Below are 22,789 nucleotides of genomic sequence, written 5' to 3' on the forward strand. Positions count from 1 at the left end.
TTACGAGATTTGAATGACGGTCGGTTTTGTTCCTTTACGAGATCTCGGTGACGGTCGGTTTTGTTCCTTTACGAGATTTGAATGACGGTCGGTTTAGTTCTTTTATGAGGTCTCGGTGATGGTTGGTTTTGTTCCCTTACGAGATCTCGGTCGGTTTTGTTCCTTTACGAGATCTCAGCAACAGTCGGTTTTGTTCATTTATGAGATTTGAATGAAGGTCGGTTTTGTTCCCTTACGAGATCTCGGTGACGGTCGGTTTTGTTCCTTTACGAGATCTCGGTGACGGTCGGTTTTGTTCCTTTACGAGATCTCGGTGACGGTTGGATTTGTTCCTTAACGAGATTTAAATGACAATTGGTTTTGTTCCCTTACGAGATCTCGGTGACGGACAGTTTTGTTCCCTTACGAGATTTGAATGACGGTCGGTTTTGTTCCTTTACGAGATCTCGGTGACGGTCGGTTTTGTTCCTTTACGAGATTTGAATGACGGTCGGTTTAGTTCTTTTATGAGGTCTCGGTGATGGTTGGTTTTGTTCCCTTACGAGATCTCGGTCAGTTTTGTTCCTTTACGAGATCTCAGCAACGGTCGGTTTTGTTCATTTATGAGATTTGAATGAAGGTCGGTTTTGTTCCTTTACGAGATCTCGGTGACGGTCGGTTTTGTTCCCTTACGAGATCTCGGTGACGGTCGGTTTTGTTCCCTTACGAGATCTCGGTGACAGTCGGTTTTGTTCCCTTACAAGATCTCGGTGATGGTTGGTTTAGTTCTTTTATGAGATCTCGGTGATGGTTGGTTTTGTTCCCTTACAAGATCTCAGTCGGTTTTGTTCCTTTACAAGATCTCAGCAACGGCCGGTTTTGTTCATTTATGAGATTTGAATGAAGATCGATTTTGTTCCCTTACGAGATCTCAGTGACGGTCGGTTTTGTTCCCTTACGAGATCTCGGTGACGGTCGGTTTTGTTCCCTTACGAGGTCTCAGCAACGGTCGGTTTTGTTCCCTTACGAGATCTCGGTGACAGTCGGTTTTGTTCCCTTACGAGGTCTCAGCAACAGTTGGTTTTGTTCCCTTACGAGATCTCGGTGACGGTCAGTTTTGTTCCCTTACGAGATCTTGGTTCACGGTCACTTTTGTTCCCTTACGAGAACTCGGTCGTTTTTGTTCCTTTACGAGGTCTCAGCAACAGTCGGTTTTGTTTCCTTACGAGATCTCGGTGACGGTCGGTTTTGTTCCCTTACGAGATCTCGGTTCACGGTCAGTTTTGTTCCCTTACGAGAACTCGGTCGTTTTTGTTCCTTTACGAGGTCTCAGCAACGGTCGGTTTTGTTCCCTTACGAGATCTCGGTGACAGTCGGTTTTGTTCCTTTACAACATCTCAGTCAGTTTTGTTCCTTTACAAGATTTGAATAACGGTCGATTTAGTTCCTTTACGAGATCTCAGTGACGGTTGGACTTGTTGAGGCACATGACTATTAACTAATTAAGTAATATTTCATTATGCAGATTAAAATTCAGCTTTGCATCACAGAAATAAATCATATTTTAAAGTATATTAAAAATACAAAACCATGATTTTAAATTGTAATAATATTTCACAATATTACTGTTTATTTTTGATCAAATAAATGCAGGCTTGAGCATATGCGACTTCTTTCAAAAACATTAAAAATAGTAATGAAAAAAATAGTGCTTCCATGTAAGTTGTAAGAACTAATTAAAGAACTGTATCATTTGTGATGTGATGTAATGTAGGGATTGTTTTTGCCCCAGGGTTACACCCCTTATTCTCTGGGGTTTATTTTAACCCTTTATTCAGTACAGTTTATGATTACTGTACTGGGGCATTGGGCAGTATGTGATGGGCTATTTTATACCAGGGTGCACCCTTTATACAGCACAGCTTATTGCAACTGTGCTGGGACATTAGGACCCACTCAGACCACAAGCTGATCAGACCTGCTGACCTCTCTAACACCTCTTCCCACAGCTATTTGGTCTCCCAGAAGATCTCCCATCCAGTTAAAGACCAGGCTCAACCCTGCTTAGCTTCAGTGGGTGTGCAAGTGAAAGCTTCAGGTTGATCACTGCAGAGCTTCCCAACTATCTCTTCAACCATAGACCCTCTTATGTAGAAATACAAATCTCAACAATGGTGACATGCTTCATGCGACAATGCATTTGATAACAGTTACAGACTATTGTTAAGTTGAAATTAACTGCATTACATCTACATGATCAAAAAAAAATAAAAAAAAAATCAAGTTGTCAACAAGCAAGTTGTGACATGCTTCATGACGCAATGCATTCTGGGAGCCATAGATGAGTTTTGTATGATGCACCCCAGAATGCATTGCTGCATGAAGCATGTCACCATTACTGAGATTCATACGCTGATTCTTTAGTGCCTGAGTGTCTCTTTAAAACTACTTGTTACACAATCACAGGACTATTGCAATCAATAATGTGAAATTCAAAACATATCTGTTTAATTAATTCATTCTGAATATGATCAGTAATTCAAACATTACATGCTGATTATGCCTTTATCATCATTAAGCAAACGACCACATCTGAACACCATTTCTCTGGCTGTTTTTATTATAATAAACACAGTTACAACAGCCAGAGAAAAATTAAGTCAAACTGCCTAACTAAAGCAAACACTGATTCTCATTTTCAACCAAAATCCAATGTTTAACTGATGTTGGAGTCTAAATCCTGTGCCTGCTGGGTATGATTTTAAGCCCAATTTTGAGCCCAATTTGCACCCTGAACGATCTGGTGGGGGGAAGGTTGTGGCCCGATTTGAGGCTTGTAGCAAATTATTTTTGTCCAAAAAATCCTCTATTGTGTGGTCATTACGATTATTTAACTGCTTCCAATCAAGACGGAGAGTCCTTGATCTCAAATCGTAATTATCAATTTGAGTTTGAGGATGCTCCGTCTTGATCAGGAGCAGTTAAATAATTGTAATTACAACATAGAAGACTTTTTGGACAAAAAATAATTTGCGGGGTGCAAATCAGGTTAAAATCTGACTTATAATGTGTGTGGCCAGCCTTTAGTATTTTGTTTAATCTTGTTTCCAGTCCAAATATCTAAAAATTCTTAAATGCAATTTACTATTTCGTTCCCTCGATTTGCTAAACCATGCACATAACTTACAATTTCATTCTCTCAATTTCAACCTGAGATTATGCTACATTGCAAAAATCAGCTAGAAGATTTAAAACACTAAAGATATTCTTAGATGACACACAAAGACATCAAGAATCAGCACATGAATCTCAACAATGGTGACAATCAAAAGTGTTTGCCGCAATGCATGCTGGGAACAATAGTACAAAACTCCCAGCATGCTTCAAAGCATGAATAAATTATGCAGCTGAATTGTCCTATTATTTTCTTTAATTCGAACTGTTTGCTTTTATGTTTTGTTGTCACCATTGTTGAGATTCATGCTGATTGCTCATATCTGTGTTTGTCATTGTAGTTTATAGTTTTCTGTTCATGGTTTTTATCTTATATTATAAGAGTTAAGAGACCAACTAATGGAAACACCAATCACCATTATGGTGATTTAAAATGAGTTTTACATTTTTGTTAATTCTCAAGAACTTCTGTAAATGAATGTCAGAAATAAAGTCAATCTGATTAGTAATATGTGAAGCTGTAATGATGTTTGTGGAGTTGTTTAATCCTCCTCTGCTGAGATCTGGAGAGATTTAATGTCTTTTCTCTTCAGTTCTGTTGTAGCTCTTGTGCTCTTGTGCTCTGGTTTCTGTCTTATTTTAATATTACTTATGTAACGGACGTAGGCCAGTAAGAGCTGTGTGTGTCAAACTCACACACACACACTAGTGGCAGCCAAGGCTGGACTGGGACAAAAAAATGGCCCTGGCATTTTTGCTCAGACCGGCCCACCACAATCGGTCGGACACCACCCACCAGAGTATTACAATTAATTGGTAGAGTTATTAAAAGTACACTTAGTAAGAGTAGGATTTCTAGATAGACAATGTGCTCCATGATATAAAAGCTAGTTAACCCTTAGAACGTGGATGTAGAATACTGATAATTCTATAAAGAATTAAAAAAAAAAAAAATTCCAATGAAACAGACAGCAGAAAAACTATAATTTACAATTACAAATATACTTTGTTTTAAAGAGCACAAACCCCTGTTTAAGTGTCAAACATTTACCTCTCATTGTTTAGATACTCCCCATTAAAAACAATGAAAAAGAAAACTATACTACCAAATTACTCACAAAAAACGTCCTAATAAAATGATATTCATGTTATTCACTTGCCATAAACAACCAAGTGTTCATACCAGAGTAATAGGGTACAAGAGCTACAAAACATAACTTTTTATAGCTGAAAAGTGAGATCTAGTAGACCATCATCACGACTAACAGCTATAAATAGACACCTATAGTCTCGTTGTGAAATAAACACATCGTCAGTAATATTACATTATAATAATAACCTGAATTTTTTTTTTTTTTTTTGAAAAATCAAATTGCATCATTTCAGGTTTTTCTATGAGAAGGGCTGTAATAAGTTCACTGCATAAGTGAACTCTGATAGCTACAAGGGCACTGCTAACTACAAAAACAGTGCAAAATAACTTTTGCTGTGCTATTTGACTTTAGCTGACTGAGTGACCAGTGCAGTAGGTGACAGTCTGACTTTATAATAACGACGACGATTATGTTGTCTTATAATATTCATTCATTTAAGCATCATCGTCGTCGTCGTCGCATCATGAGTCCCTCGCTGTTAATCATGTAACTACCCTGCTTACCGCTTTTATTATACTCTAATGCTTACTCTGTCCCTCATTGGCTTCACTGTCAGACACCTGCTGCTCCTCTGCCTTACAGGTGTCTCCTCCATGTTCTTATATGTTCACCTGTTTTTGCACGTCAGGTACTGTAGGTTTGGAAACTGAAGCTACAGTAACCGCACTAAACATGCCAGTAATTTTTGCACGTTGAGGCATCAACCTCTAAATTTTTTGATTTTTTTTGCCCGCAACTTCTCCGCAACCCCCTTGCACTTGTGCTTTTGTTTCTTCATCCTCCTAATCCAAAGATGTTCTGGCGAAACAGAGGGGACGGGCTGGAGTCTGTTAAGAGATGTGATTGGGCCAGCCCAGTGTCAGTATGGAAAATGAACCAATGGGCCGCTGTCCCTGCTTTATGGGCCGGTCGTTGGCCAATTTTTATGTTTATTAAAAAAAATCATATCATATAGCGGCCCCGCCCTCAAGTGCGTCGGCCCACCGGGCATTTGCCCGGTATGCCAGATTACCAGTCCAGGCCTGGTGGCAGCGATCTTTAGCCTCCTTGTCCGATTCCCACGCTGGAGAACAGAGTTTGAGGCCCGCGCAAAGCGAGGTAAGTGGGACCTGAGGTGAGGGGTTACATTGGTGCCGTGACCCAGATGGGAGAGGTTTAGGGGTGAGTGTAACAGATGTAGGTTAATTTGTAAATTAATTGCCTAAATTATTACATTATTTGCCAACTGCATTATTTAAATTGTAAAGTTGACATGCATTCTCTGTAAAGCTGCTTTGAAATATGCATTGTGAAAAGCGCTATAAAAATAAATTTGAATTGAATTGAATGTAGGTCAGTAAGAGCTGTGCATGTAAACCTCACTCCCCTGATCTCAAGAGGTGCTCTAGAGACTGTGGTTAATATATGAATATAGCCCATTATATTAGTTTTAATAATTTTATATACTTTTATCATCTTTTTATTTGTACATAGCTTTGGTTTAGGTAATTTAGTGCTTCAACTTATTTCTAATTTCAGTTATTCATCTAATATTTAATACTTTATTTCAGCTTCATTTCCATTTCCGAAATTTATTTTTAATTAGTTTTAGTTAATAACAACACTGGCTGGATGTTATTTTTTATTTTAATTAGCAGGGAATACAGGTTTGAAACTTGAGGGTGAGTAAATAATGATCATTTTAATTTTGCCTGAATCTTTTAATCAGCTGTTGTAGTGTTTAAATCTGTCTGAAGGTGGCAGCAGAACGTTTCTGGACTTTTTAATTAAAATATTTCAAATTCAAACCCACTGCAAACAGACACAAAGTACTTTTTCTCCCCTGTAGACTAATTTAGATTCAAATTAAGGCTTTTAATTCAAGTTACACTCAAATTTCCAAAACATAACATGATCATAAGCGCTAATCCTGCCAAAACAAAGCACAAGGAAATCATGAATAATGTGCATGACCTTTGGAACTATAAATATGCATGTTTGTTTGATAATACATTTGCTGTACTGTATTCAGGGTCGCTTCTGTGGATCAAAGTGGCCTCTTCACTTCCTGTTAGTGAGAGTCTAAACAGTTACAGGGACAGTTCACCTAAAAACAAAGGCATTTGATCATTTACTAACTCACGTAAACAACGCTAAAAAAATACACAATTAACGAGACATTGTAGATTCTGAATTCTTTATTCCAGTCAGTTTTAATAAGCAAATGTACATCAAATCTACTCACGTGTTTCACAATAAGGCACTAATGGCTAAATACAAAATACGCCCCTTGCCCTTAAAACACTTACAAAATACTTCACCACTGGAGTATCAAAACTAGTAGAATTAAGACAAACAAAGATCTGAAGAATGTAAAAGAGATCTGCATAAATCTATTACTGTGACATTTGCATATTAGAGTCTTCAAAAAGCCAGAAAATCTGATTAAATGTGAAAATGCTGAATCTTAAGGGCTTTGCATGTCTAAAATCTTGATATATAGTAATTGTTTTATTTATTTCCCATTTGTCTCTAAACTATTCAATATGTAGCAGTGAAACCGTTGAGATGAGTACAGAAGGGCTTGATTTGAAGTCCAAGTGTTTTGATTTGTGAGTAAATAAACGTCACAGCTCAGTTTATGCAGTGAGAATCGAATACAGACATGGAAATGTTATAATATGTGAATTAAAAGTGACAGTATGTTAGAAAGAGACGAACAATTAGAGTCAATATCAGTAGTAAAGAGACATTTGGGTGTGAAACCCTGATCAGTTTGTTCATACACGGTCATTTTATCTTTTCAACACTCAACCTTAAACTTGCTATGCTGAACTAAATCGACAAACAGAAGAAATGTACAATTCATGCATCATAACAACATGCTGTCAACGTTACCATCATAATGCGTCACATTCCAGTCAAAAACCTGATCAAGTGCAAAGTTCAACAAAATGAAGAAGGTCTGAATGATTTGCTCGCTGATGCCTTCTTTTTATTTATTTTTCTTTTTACAGTGTCTTTCTCTCTCTCAGAAGTGTGTTTTGGGTTAACCGCAGGGAATTATGGGACAGTGACTTGGAAGGGTGAGCCTGGGATGTGTTCGTCTCCCCATTTCACTGCCAGAATGTAGTTGCCTCGCTCCTTTAAGATGTAGCTGACATTGTACTGCATGTTTCCAATGTGTTTTACCAAGATCTCCTCGCAGGGCGTCAGAGGACCATGAACACCGACCAGGAGCATGTTCTTCCCTGGGAAACAAAGACACGGATACAAAGTTGTTCAGCACATAAAAGTACAGGCAACTAAATGCAAAACTGTTGGAGGGATTAACACACACACACACACACACAAAATTAATAATAAATAGTAATAATAATAATAATAATAATAATAATAATAATAATAATAATTATTATTATTATTATTATTATTATTATTATTATTAATACAGTATATTTATTATGTATATACAGTACAAAGACAATATTGTAAATATATAATTGATCATAGTAGCGTGGTTTCAAAAAACTATGATAAAATAAGTTACATATAAAAATTTACTATTAATAACACACACATACACACATTATATATATTATTAATACAATTACATCATGTATATATAATGCATTAAATAAAAATAACAAAATATTATACACACTATATATTTATTATGTATACTATATACAGTGCAAAAACAATATTGTAAATATATAATAGTGTGGTTTCAAAAAACTATAATAATGATGATAAAAAGTTCAAATAAAAATAAGTTACAATAAATTATAATTTATATATATATATATATATATATATATATATATATATATATATATTTTATTAATATAATATAATTATAATAGTTAATATAATATAATACTATAAAAATAATAGTAACAATAAGAATAAAATAAAATATATAATAAAATATATAAAGTATTTAATTATAGTAAAGAATAATAAAATAAATTATAAAATTTAGATGCGTTACAATATTGTTTTATTGCAATTAAAAATAATACTTTTTTTTAATAATTACATTTAAATGTACATACAATGTGCAAAAGATTTTTTATTGTATGCACGCGTGTACGTTTATCCTAATAATAAACAGATCTCACCTGCTTTACTGCAGTCGACAGAGAAAGACGCTTTCTGCCCCACAAAGGCCTTACTGAGACCTGGACCTCGACTGAGAACCTTACTGGCGTCAGATGCGGCTCTGGGAGACGCGCTGTAAGAGTTCACGCTGCTCTGCCTGGTCACCGACTCCACCATCAGAGTGGACATCTCACTGGCGTTGGTCACGTTCACCAGCCGTGGACCTGAAGACCAAATGGAGAGTTGGACACCTCGACTAACAACTGAATCTCAATCCGTTATCATCAAACACCATCATACTGAATCGTTTAGGTTCAGATCAGACATCCAGTTCTACACACCCGTGACTTTGGCCTTAAACGGGCTTCCAGTGATGTGGTTGGGGCCTCCATATTTGATAGTGATGATGTAGTTTCCAGGGGCCATTGGTGTATAGTGCACTTTAAACCCTTCGGGACACTCCTGACACTCCATCTTCACCTTCGACGGGCCCTCGATAGTGACAGACAGAGATCCTGGTCCGGCTTTGGTGTTATTGATGATAAACTCGGCCTGGTTACCTGTCAGAGGAGACGTGAGAGTGAGCACGAGAATGTAGGATGATGAACGGTTTCATGACAACTACAATATTCTTATTTCCTGCTTCCCATCAGCCATCAAAGTTGTCACAATGACCGTTTGGAATAATAGCATACAACTATATTTTTCAATCTTTTCTTTCTACAGTAAGTGTACAGTAGACTTTATGCATGGAAACCATTGCATAATAAACCGATAATGAATCCCACAATGCTTGACCTGACCTTCAATTTTCAGTATGACATGCAACATATTAAAGTCATGTGACAGTCTACAATGGCTTACTACTAATATAGAAATGTGAAATGTAAAGTATGTCTGTATTTTATTCTGTACACAGCAGGGCATCATTCTGCCCATTTTAGGAGGGCTTTAGCCCCCATAAATTTCCACCCAGCCAAAAAAAAATTTGCGATTATCTCTAATATGTACACTAATTTATTATCGCCTCAGTCCCCTTTAAAACTATATGAAAACGGCAGCAGGCTTCAGCTCATCCTCGTATTTTAATTATTCAGCTTGTGCTTTCTATGGGAGATAATAAAAACATCAAAACATTTCATCAAAAATATCTTAATTTGTGTTCCGAAGATGAATGAACGTACTTTAAGAATAATAAAATCAATAAAATTTGTCATAATATTAATTTTATACTAAATCCAAAAGCAAAACACGTGAAAAGAGCTATAAAAAGGATTGGAAATGGCAAATGAGTGGTCCTCTGCTGCCATCTAATGGTTATAATGGTAATTTCATGTCATTTTCATGTTAAAAGTGTTTGTTTTCCACCAAATGACAGAAATCCTCTACTAAAGCATGGCACATTTTCCATGTCTTCTCAATTAAAGATGATCTACATTTCTCATTTGAATGTTAATGAATATTAGCTGGTAATTTAAAATGATTAGAAATTAAATCAATATTCAGGGAGTGACTTTATGGGGGTTGTAGAACCTGCTCGCTTTATTTCATGCCTACCCTAGTATACAAACATCATATTAAATAAATTGGGTTAAATCATACACTCCCCCTGCTGTGAGACGATAAACGGTGAACATTCATCTGTTCAACATCAATCCAATGCTGCTTTACACGGACTCTATCAGACGTGACCAGCTGGAGGCTATTCTGACCCTTTGTAGGAACAGGCCATTGTAAAACCAAATTTATTCTTTCCTCTGAGTCAACCATGTGGCTTTTTTGTCTTTAGACTTATGCAGTTGAAATACATTTCTAGCAAAGCATAATAATGCTTCCGAACATTTGAAGCCGTTCTGGAGCAGAGCTATACGTCTCAGTGAGCTTCAGAATTTTTCTGCAACTTCCCAAGTTGTTAGACGAGTTACAATGAAGACATGCATTTGTTCTGGATGTGATCCATGAGAAATAGGTTAGGTAATCCAAGATCCTTCTGCTTAACTCATTTTTCTAAAACAATGGGGAGCGTTCAACATGAGCGAGAGAGCGTAACTTCCTTTTGACATGCCAAGTCAAAAAGAAACATCAAGCAATCAATATTCATAGTGCTGAAAACACATTGACGGCATAAGGGGAAACTTTTATTTCTGCATAATTGTTTTTAGCCCCATGCCAACAAGTAATGTGTGTCCAATTAATGTCATTACCTGTGGTTCCTCTTTCCAGACCGGCTCCGTAGGCAGTAACGAGACCGGCATCGCCACTCTGTCCCGGTTCTCCCACGCGAACCTGGAACGGACTGCCAGGGATGTGCGTCCCGTTGAACTTCACGTCGATGACGTGGATGCCGTTCTCTCGCGGGATGAAACGGATAGCGTACTTGTCTGGAAAACGAAGGGTAAATTAACCAGAGAGCCATGAGCAGAACTAATGACACTAATAATGGTGATTCTCAGCGGAAAAAAGGTCTGCAGTGCCTGAATATTATATACCTTTAACCTCAAATTTAAGTTTAGACAAGTGGCTCTACTAACACAATGTCCTATGTTAGCATGCAATTAATTATTTTCATGTTAATCTGAGTTTTTGTTCTAACTAGAAAAGTGTCAATAATTGGATGTTGGGTGCTTGTTATATGAAGCATGTGTCTTACGGAAGCAAAATGGGTTGTAAATGCAGTTTAATGTTAAAATAATAATAAAGTCCTTTCACTTTTAGTTACAACAGAAAATGATTTAATGCTTGAAATGCATCACATCTAGTTAGGACAGGTTGTTAAAGCTCAATATCATCTCACCTTGCTCTAGTTCAGACACCACACACTCCTCCAGCGCTCCGGACGGACTGTGAACTTTGGCATCGATGTTGCCCTTTGCCCCATTCAGACGCACTGCAAATGATGCCGGCTGGTTCACCTTCAGACCCGACTCCTACATTAGTGAATCAACAGTTTAGAACATCTTACACTGACCTGTATATGGAGCCAGTGCATTCTGGGAAAGGCTGTTGATGCACGTACACTGCTGTTCAAAAGTTTGGGGTTGGCAAGTTTTTTTTTTATATGCTTTTGAAAGAATTCTCTTATGCTCATAAAAGATTGCATTTATTTGACAAAAAAATACAGGAAAAAATGTGAAATATTATTATAATTTTATATAGCTGTTTTCTATGTGAATATATTGTAAAATGTAATTTATTCCTGTGATCAAAGCTGAATTTTCAGCATCACTACTCCAGTCTTCAGTGTCACATGATCCTTCAGAAATCATTCTAATATGATGATTTGAGCTCAAGAAACATTAATAATAATAATAATTTAAAAAATATATTAAAACCGCTTAATATTTTTGTGGAAAACCTGAAATTTCTTTCAAGATTCTATGATAATACAAAGTAAAAAATAAAATAATATAATATAATATAATATAATATAATATAATATAATATAATATAATATAATATATATATATATATATATATATATATGTAGACATATATAGATTTTACTTTGTATTATCATAGAATCTTGAAAGAAATTTCAGGTTTTCCACAAAAATATTAAGTGGTTTTAATAAATAAATAAATAATATATATATATTATTTATTTTATTTTTTTATTTTTACACTTTGTATATATAATTTTTTTATTATTATATAAAACATAAATAGAATATACAAAAATAAATATACAAAATTTTTTACTGACCCCAAACCTTTAGTAGAGAATAAAAGGTACATTTATGAATTATATTGTTATATGGTTTAAAATGTTTTAAATGTGCATAATAAATAAACAAATGCAATAAAAAGCTTAAAAACATGACATGTTTATATACTGATAAACTCACCTGGACTCACCCTAAGATCAGCTAAAGCTGAGAGAGAGAGATTTGACTATTTGACAACAGAGAAAATGAGAACTACAGGGTTTGCTAAACTAAACTACAGAGAATAATGGGATACGGTTAGATGAAGGTTTCTAGCAGTCGGTGTCGTCTTCCTCTCTCTGCTTCAACTGATCCTACTGTGAGCTTTACAACGGTTGATTCTGTTAAAAGCCTTTAAATGAAACACAAGAGAAACACCAGAACAGCCACACAAAGACGAGTGATGTCCGACAGCTATTCAAACACGAGTTCACTAGATAAATCTGATCCAAACCGTAGTGAGCTGCCTATCTAAACAACATTAAGTCATCATGTGTGCGCTCCTGACGTGAAGCCTGGTCTTCTAAGATTCCTCGCTTTAGCCACATTCACAAGCAGCATCTTCTGTTTCCTTCATGGAGCTGAAACTTTATTAGGAGGTTGAGACTTGATATAGTGGATTATTATCAAAACACTCTGATTTTATCATCAAGCATACAGTAAGGACTGGTTTAGATTTAGGTGAAAAACCAGGATGAATTTTGAACTTATCCAAGGAATATATGCTAAAAGTATGTGGTCAGAAAGAAATTAATACTTTTATTCTGCAAGCACACTTTAAATTGATCAAAAGTGAGAGTGAAGACATTTTACGGACCCACTTCATATAAAAAAGCCCTATTTGTGTAGAAGTGTGTAGCTAACTAGTATGCATGTTAACTGCTGTATAGATTTATAACATATTTAAAAGGGACAGTATTTGTGTTGTTAAATAGAAACTGCCATACAAAATAACATCTGCGCTAAGTTTGACGGTTTTCCATTGTAAGAGTCACGTTGGTTATTTTGTACTTTGATAGCTGCGGACATGCGTCTGTGTGTTGATGTTTCCTCATGTCTCACCTGAAGACTGGTAACAGTAAGTCGGCGGGCATCGTCTACAGGAGCGCACACGGGCACCAGGAACGGGCTGTCGGGAATGTGCTCATCGTTGAACTTTATAGACACTTCGTAGTCGCCTGCAAAGAGTTTTGAGATAAGGTACATTTGCTGAGTATCTGCATTAAATAAAGGGATACAAGATCTCAAATACAACATTTTAAAAGCGGCACAGGACAGAAAGGCATTGGTCACGTGTGTTTATATATACCAGGTTCTTGAGCTACATAGGAGACGCCGCAAGATCCATCCTTCCTTTCCTCAAATGAGATTTCTGCACGGCTGGGACCCTCAACGGCGATGGACAGACCGCCAGCGCCCGCCTCCCGCGTCCACACATTAAACTCAGCTACACAACAGAGCAGGAAAAACATTCATATATATTTAAAAACACATTGTGGGTCACCAGTAGAGTTATATACAGTTCAATCTCACAAAGACGGTCATAATTTAACAGAAAATAAGCTGAATAAATGCATTATATTTGTGGAATGAAAAATAAAGCCTTAAAAAGATAAAAAAATTTTTTAAATTAGATTTTTTTTTTTTTGACATTTAAATATATTCTCCACCCATTTTTCACCTTTGTATTAAAATTTAAATTAAATTAAAATATAAAAAAATAAATGTGAAATTAAATAACAGGGATATATATATATATATATATATATATATATATATATATATATATATATATATATATATATATATATATATATATATATATATATATATATTTTTTTTTTTTTTTTTTTTTACAATGTATAAAATTTTAATTAATATTTTATCACTATCCATAAACATCTGGTAAGTAATTAAATATTTTTTTTATGGAGTTCATGGTAAAGAACAAAAAAGATGGTGTAATGAGTGAAAGTTTTTTTTCCACATTTTTTTTATTTTCCACATAATTAAAATTAAAATTATAATTAAATATTAAAATAAAATGTCAAATTAAATTACAGGCAGAATAAAATTAAAAGGCAATGTATAAAATTGCATAAACATTTTTGATTTGGCATTTAAATATAGCAGCAATTTTTAAAATATTAAAATTATATGAAAAATATTAAAATACATGTATTTTGTGTTTAATTAAGGTAATACTTGTTGTACTGCCTGTAATTAAATTTAGTTTAACATTTAAAGATATTTTCCTCCCTTTAACAACTAGAATTAAAATTACATTAAAATATTAAAATAAATGTAAATTTAAATTAAATTAAATTACAGACAGTACAGCAAATACTACCTTAAATGTACAAATACTTACAATCTTTTTATAAAATGTATAAAATTTTAAATTTACATTTTATCGTCATTTAGTAACATCTTTGTGTTCCACGGAATAAAAATAGTAATTTGAGTAAATAATTTCTTATGGTGTAATGAGCAAGATTACATTTAAAGATATTATCCATCCTTTTCTACCTTTTTTTTTTTTTTTTTTTTAAACTAAAATAAAAATTTAAAGTATTAAAACAAATATTAAATTACATTAAATTGCAGGCAGTACTACCAAAACGTACAACATTCTCTAATGCTTTTATAGTGTATACGTTTTAGGTAACACTTTAGTTCTCACTATTAACTAGTTCCTTATTAACATGTATATTACTAGGATATTGGCTGTTTATTAGTACATATAAAGCAGATATTAATGCCTTATTCTGCAGGACCATAATCTACATCCCATAATCCTACCCAATACCTAAACTTAACAACTGCCTTACTAACTATTAATAAGCAGTAATTAGAGGTTTATTGAGCCAAAAGTCATAGTTAATAGTGAGAATTGGACTCTAAAATAAAATCTGACCAAATTTTAATTAACATTTTGTCATCGTTCATACCTGGCACGCTCGCCTCGGCCTTCTCCAGACCCGGACCACCCGCTCGCACCTTATGAGCCCCACCTTCACCCAGCGGGCCCACGGTGAACTGGAAGGGGCTTCCTGGCACGTGCTGCCCACGGTACTTCACGCTAACAGTGTGTACGCCCATCTCATGGGGCACGAAGCGGACGCAGTAGGTGTGGTTTCCCACCGCCACAATCTCAGCAGCTTCTGTGGCTCCCGACGGGCTGGTGACCTGCGCCGAGACGTCGTGAATGTCGATTTCTGGGGAGAATAAAGAGAAGAGGCATTCTTGAGGGAGCTGAATGAAGAGAGAGGTGGAGGAACGGTCGCTCAGCTGTTCTGACGTCTGTGCTTTCTCAAGGTTTTGCAAGCAACATACCAGAGAGATGATACTTACAGCACTCAGATTTATTAAAGGTGCCGTAGAACGTCTTGTCAAAAGATGTAATATAAGTCTAAGGTGTCCCCTGAATGTGTCTGAAGTTTCAGCTCAAAATACCCCATAGATTTTTTTTTAATTCATTTTTTTAACTGCCTATTTTGGGGCATCATTAACTATACACAGATTCAGGGTGCGGCCCCTTTAAATCTCTCGCTCCCCGCCCCCGAGCTCGCGACTATAAGTGCAGTTATACAGTGCATAAAGTTCACACAGCTAATATAACCCTCAAATGGATCTTTACAAGATGTTCGTCATTCATACTGCATGCATGCATCGGATCATGTGAGTATAGTATTTATTTGGATGTTTACATTTGATTCTGAATGAGTTTGATAGTGCTCCGTGGCTAAAGCTAACATTACACACTGTTGGAGAGATTTATAAAGAATGAAGTTGTGTTTATGAATTATACAGACTGCAAGTGTTTAATAATGAAAATAGCGACGGCTCTTGTCTCCGTGAATACAGTAAGAAATTATGTTAACTTTAACCACATTTAACAGTACATTAGCAACATGCTAACGAAACATTTAGATAGACAATTTACAAATATCAGTAAAAATATCATGATATCATGGATCATGTCAGTTATTATTGCTCCATCTGCCATTTTTCGCTATTGTTCTTGCTTGCTTACCTAGTCTGATGATTCAGCTGTGCACAGATCCAGATGTTAATACTGGCTGCCCTTGTCTAATGCCTTGAACATGGGCTGGCATATCCAAATATTGGGGCCGTACATATTAATGATCCTGATTGTTACGTCGGTGTTATGTTGAAATTCACCCGTTTTTCGGACGTCTTTTAAACAAAAGATTTATATAAGGAGGAGGAAGCAATGGAGTTTGAAACTCAACGTATGTCTTTTCCATGTACTGAACTCTTGTTATTCAACTATGCCAAGATAAATTCAATTTTTGATTCTAGGGCACCTTTAAAAGAAGAGTTCAGCCAAAATGGAAATGGTAAAACTTTACAATAAGGTTCCATTTGTTAACATAAATAAAAAAAAAAAAATAAAAATAAAAAAATACACTACCGGTCAAATGTTTGGAACAATTATGTGATTTTGATACTTTGAAAGAAAAAACAAATTGCAAAATATTAATTTAAAATAACTTTTTTTAATATATATTTTAAAAATAATTTATTCCTGTGATCAAAGCTGAATTTTCAGCATCATTACTCCAGTCTTCAGTGTCACATGATCACTGAAACTGCAATTTGGACCTTCAACCCATTGGTCCCTGTTGAAGTCCACTATATGGAGAAAAATCCTGGAATATTTTCCTCAAAAATCTTCATTTCTTTTCGACTGAAGAAAGAAAGACAAACATCTTGGATGACATGGGGGTGAGTAAATTATCAGGAAATTTTAATTCTGAAGTGAAATAATCCTTTAATGCATTAACTAATGTGATTGTAAATTGTTTATGACTCTTTCTACCATGCAGCACAAGCATGAACATTTGGCTAAATGTAAAAGTAATTCAGGTTTGCAACGACATGACAATGTGTAAAACATTTAATGGAGTTGTCATGAGCAAAAAAAAGCAGCTCTCGTCATGCAAACACAAACACAAACACGTGGGTATCAAGAGCAAGCGCGTTCTGCCAACCTCGTCGTCCACATGCCCAGTGCTTAAAACGCACCCTCCAGCCCTCCGGAGGGCCTTCTCAGGGGTGCCCTGCCAATCCGGGTGACCCTCACTCTGCCCATGGTGAAGCGTGTTGACCTCTGAGGGCGTGGAGACCCTTTGACCCCGAGCCAAATAGAGCAGTGAGAGCGATAGACGCCGCGTGAGAGCAACTCACGAGCCAAAGCCAGAAGAAACCAGGTCACTGAAAGCGGTAGACGTAGAAAACGGGAAGAAAAAAGACAGAAAAAAGATAAAAGGACAGAACAGGTCAGAAAAACAGTAAAGTGGGGGAAAAAGATGATAGAATAGAAGAAGCACTGGGGTCGTTTATAAATATTGGATATATTTGGATTTGAGCAATTTTAACCGCTCTGTAATAATTACTTAACTTAAATGCTGTGCATACAGACATTATAAATCTTTCATGGGAACATGTCAGAAACAGTTTAGGATCATTATACGCATGTCTCTATAAATGAGGGCCCGTGTCTGATATTTTTGCACATTACTTCCACTCTTTGTGTCTTTCAATCTCATGAAAACATGTCGAGAGTGAGTGTACGAGTTCAGAGGCCCAACAGAGTGAGTGAATGAGCTCAAGTGACGATCTGTGTGGCCTGGATTACATCACCGCTAACCCTCCATTACACCGTGACATCATTAACCAGGAGAAATCTCACAGATCACATATGGAAGTAGTCTGCGTGATCCAGGTTTGGATATTAATTGCACAACTGAAGCCCTGATCACACCAAAAGTGACACGACAGTGACCTGACAAAATGTGGTCGTTCACGTACTTTAATGCGAAATACAAACCATCGCTAAACATTAATGCCAATTGTGTCATTTTCTAAAATAGAAGGGCAATAAAATACTGTGCTTGTGTAATATATACTGTGAAATAATGATATAATAATAATAATAATAATAATAATAATAATAATAATAATAATAATAAGAAAAAAGTTATAGTATATCCACATTTATTCACTAGTAGTATCTTATAGATTTGTTTATTCAAATAAATTTGTGTGAATTATATAAAAAAAAAAAAAAAAAAAATCAATAATTTCATCTAACCCTCATATAGTATCTTATTAAATTGTTTAATTTATCAAAATTATTTATTTGTTGTATAAAAATAAAGTAAAATAAAAATACAAAATAAAATAAAATAAAATAAAATAATAAATAAAATAAAATAAAATAAAATAAAATAAACAAAATAAAATAAAATAAAATAAAATAAAATAAAATAAAATAAAATAAAAAATAAAACAAAACAAAAAACATAAAATAAAAATAGGCAGGCAAATTCACATCTATCATTCGGATTGGATTGTTTTATTTATTAAATAGAAATGTATTTGTGCCAAAGGAAAGAAAACAAAAGATAAAAAAAAAAAAAAAAAAAATAATAATAATAATAATAATAATAATAATAATAAAAAAAAAAAAGATAAAAGTAAAAAAAAAGATAAAAATAGATAAAAAAAAAGATAAAATTAAATATTAAATAAAATAAAATAAAATAAAATAAAATAAAATAAAATAAAATAAAATAAAATAAAATAGGATTGGATTGTTTTAGCTTGTTAAAATAAACTAATTATTCATGCCAAAAATAGAAAAAACAAAAGTAAAAAAAAAACAAAAGTAAAAAAAAATAATAAACAAACAAACAAACAAACAAAATAAATAAATAAATCAATCATTTATCGGATTGGATTGTTTAATTTATTAAGAAATGTATGTCACAAATGAAAGGCAAAAAAAAAAAATAATAAAAAAAATTAATAATAATAATAATAATAATAATAATAATAATAATAATAATAATAATAATAATATAAAATATTACATTAGGTGTGAAACAATTTTACACAGTTTTAAACTACCACTATGGTCTCTTTTTTTTACTAGAATACTGTGACTTGAACTAGAAAATGACGACTACCATCATCCTATCACACAAAAAGACACTTCAGACTACACCAAGACCCCTTCTGGAAGTGCAGTATTAGCAAACTTTATCGCCTCGACTGGCAAGTGACACTTCACATGAACGAGGCAGCGTTTCCCTCAAGACGTGTGCTAGCATTGCGCAGCACGTACCACAGACACACGACCGGCCGCTGACGTGACTCGAACAACAACATCTGCGCTGGTCTGAGGGGAAATCAAACCTAAAGCCACGTCCAAGTTCAATACGTTCAGCTCGACCTGCATATGAAGTCTTGTTTCAGACAGCCATGTGTTTTTACTCACGTATGGAGACTCAAGTGCTCTCAATGCATTAACACATGACGTGAGCCAGCCAACAACTGCACATCCATTTGTTTCGTGCTCTTTTGGCTGGCGTTCCTGTCAGAGATTGAGCTACAGTGTATTAAACAAGGCTATAAACTAAGCCTTGACATAAAGTGGCTGAAATGGTAAATAATTCATGCCTAATGCACATTAAAACTCCAATCTATGAATCTTTATGTGGATAGATGTCCACTTGATTTGATATGAAAGTGTTAAGGTTACAGCTGTATATACCTGGGATCTTCAGGTTGAGATCACACACACTTCCAATGCTAGCGACGGACGCCGCTTTCTGACGGCGAGTGATGCTCTCGCGGATACGACCTTCTCCGGTCACCTTCACGCTGAATGGACTTCCTGTGAACACAGAGACACAACAAAACGTCACAATGAGAGGAATAACATGATAGAAGTCTCTTCTGCTCACCAAAGCTGCATTTATTTGATCAAAAATACAGTAAAATGGTGAAATATTATTACAATTTAGAATAACTGTTTTCTATGTGAATATATTGTAAAGTGTAATTTATTCCTGTGATCAAAGCTGAATTTTCAGCATCATTACTCCAGTCTTCAGTGTCACATGATCCTTCAGAAATCATTCTAATATGATGATTTGATGCTCAAGAAACATTTCTGATTATTATTCATGTTGAAAACAGTTATTATAATATTAAATAATGTTAAACATTATACAATATTTACAATATTATAATAATACATTATATATTAGTTATTAATAAATTATAATTATAATATATAAAATCAGTTATAAAATAAAGATAATTTTTATAGTTAAATATTTTAATATAAAATAGTTTATTATTATTATTATTATTATTATTATTATTATTATATATTTTATAATATAAAATCATATATTATAATACAACAACAAATGATTTAGTGTTATTATAATATTATAATAAATGATATATTATTTATTATTAAAAATAAAAAAGATAATACATTGCAGTTATTAAATAAATATAAAAATTAATATATAATAATGTAAAAGATTACATTATAATAGCAATAATAATAATAATAATAATAATAATAATAATAATAATAATAATAATAATAATAATAATTATTATTATTATTATTATTATTATTATTATTATTATTACTACTACGGAAGAGGATTAGGGCCAAGCAATAATAAAAACCATCTTGAGATTAAAGTTGTTAAATTTCGAGAAAAAACGTGTTAAATTTAGAGAAAAAAGTCGAAATAAAATGTTGAGAATAAACATTAAATTACGAGAAAAAAATCGTTAAATTGAGAAAAAAGTCGAGATAAAATGTTGATAAACTCATTAAATTACGAGAAAAAAAAAAAAGTTAAATTTCGAGAAAAAAGTCAAGATAAAATGTTGAGAATAAAGTTGTTAAATTACGAGAAAAAAGTTGTTAAATTACGAGAACAAATTGGTTAAATTATGAGAAAAATGTCGTTAAATTTCGAGAAAAAAGTCGAGATAAAATGTTGAGAATAAACATTAAATTATGAGAATAAAGTCATTAAATTATGAGAAAACAGTTGTTAAATTACGAGAACAAATTTGTTCAATTACGAATTTGTTCTCATCTCGACTTTTTTCTCGAAATTTAACAACTTTAATCTCGAGATGGTTTTATTTTTTTATTATTGCTTGGTCCTAATCCTCTTCCGTAAATAATAATATATTTTAGTTAATAAATAATAAATAAAAAAAATAAAAATAAAAAAGTCACTTTTTTCAGGATTCTTTGATGGAAAGAAAGTTCAAAAGAACAGCATTTATTTGAAATAAAAATCTTGTGTAACATTATGCATTACTTTGTTGTCAGTTTTGGTCAATTTAATGTGTTCTTGATTAATTTATATCTAAAAATAAATCTAACTCGCAAACTGTTCAACATTAGTGTATACTATAGTTTACACAGTTGGAAATGTACAGTCCATACTCTGAAATATGCTTACCAATCCATTTTGAATATTGTCTTTTGCCAAATAATCTGTAAACAAGACAAACTACACCATATCTGGAGACATTATCAAACATACCAAAGGTTTGAATGATGCTTTCTCTTACCTGGGACGTGCTCTTCTGCAAATCTGATGGACACGATGTAGGTGCCCGGCTCAGTGGGACAATATGAGACGCCACAAGTGCCGTCCTCCATGTCTTCTGTCTGTATGTCCACCTTACTGGGACCCTCAATGGACAATGCCAAACCTCCATAACCTACAAACAGTTACGCCATTCAGGATAACCACAGATTAGATGCATCAACATATATTTATTAAAAGCATATTTGATTGTACTTATTAGACTTGTTATGACAAGTTTAAAGCTGTGTGATATATTTAGGAGTAATTGTATAAATATTTGAAGTTTTTAAGTAAGTGAAAGTAATTTGCCGCTGTGGTACCAATTAAGTCACCAATTTTCTTTCATTTCCACCCTTGAGCCACTTTGCACAACCTGTTTGGATTATATTCTTAGCAATTAAGTGAATTGAGAGCTTGAAAAAACATCATTAAGGGCCAGACGTTTCTGCAGACGAGGGTTATTTAGTGCTTATGTAGTTCAGTTAGATGGTTAGAAGGTTAGCCGCTGTGAACAGAAGTCAAGCTCTACGTTTAACGTGATTATCTTTGTTATGAAGGACCCTCACACATTCTGTAAAGTGATGTTTATAACCTCAAATGCTCCGAAACAAGAGTGAATCACTGCTGGGAAATGAAGAGGAACTACTTAATTTCACGTTTGAAGGGAAAATGTGTGGGAAAGGCTTATATCACCTGCTTTTGGGAAAGAAGTTGCTATGCGGTTCAAAGTTCTGGTTGAAAACGGCCCACTCTCAAATCTTATGAATTAATGAATATATATGAATATATGAATTAATGAATGGCTATTATTGTGGTTGTTGTTGTTGTTGTTGTTGTAATAATATTTATAAAAAACAATATTTAATATTTATAAATAAATGGCTATTAATAATAATAATAATAATAATAATAATAATAATAATAATAATAATAATAATAATACTAATAATAATAATAATAATAATAATAATACTGCTACATAATGTTATTAATTAAAACAATACAGATAAAGATAATAGTTATTTTATTAATTAATAGAAAATTGTTATTTTTTTAATATTGAATAGAGATTATATTATAATATTATATAATATAAACATATATTTTAATATAAAAATAATAAATTTACTACAATATTATAACAAATTATATATTAGTTATTAAATGAATATAGAAATTATAATTATAATGCATAATACGTTATTAAAGATAACTATAATAGTTAAATAAATCATTAACAATA

General features: G+C 33.6%; 1 protein-coding gene across 1 annotated transcript in view; it reads right to left on the reverse strand.

Moving 5' to 3' along the window:
* Window positions 1-6,469: 6,469 nt before the first annotated feature.
* Window positions 6,470-22,789, reverse strand: part of LOC125256713 (filamin-B) — a 90,048-nt gene continuing 73,728 nt past the window's right edge. The window contains exons 36-45 of the mRNA XM_048172913.1: window positions 21,527-21,679; window positions 19,680-19,802; window positions 15,046-15,312; window positions 13,404-13,541; window positions 13,157-13,272; window positions 11,185-11,317; window positions 10,595-10,771; window positions 8,732-8,950; window positions 8,411-8,614; window positions 6,470-7,537 (exon numbers count right to left, since the gene is read on the reverse strand). Of these exons, the coding sequence (XP_048028870.1) occupies window positions 7,350-7,537; window positions 8,411-8,614; window positions 8,732-8,950; window positions 10,595-10,771; window positions 11,185-11,317; window positions 13,157-13,272; window positions 13,404-13,541; window positions 15,046-15,312; window positions 19,680-19,802; window positions 21,527-21,679 (1,718 nt within the window). The 3' untranslated portion in view covers window positions 6,470-7,349. The remainder of the gene's footprint in view (window positions 7,538-8,410; window positions 8,615-8,731; window positions 8,951-10,594; window positions 10,772-11,184; window positions 11,318-13,156; window positions 13,273-13,403; window positions 13,542-15,045; window positions 15,313-19,679; window positions 19,803-21,526; window positions 21,680-22,789) is intronic.

The sequence above is a fragment of the Megalobrama amblycephala genome, linkage group LG21, assembly GCF_018812025.1.
Source record: "Megalobrama amblycephala isolate DHTTF-2021 linkage group LG21, ASM1881202v1, whole genome shotgun sequence".
NCBI lineage: Eukaryota > Metazoa > Chordata > Actinopteri > Cypriniformes > Xenocyprididae > Megalobrama > Megalobrama amblycephala.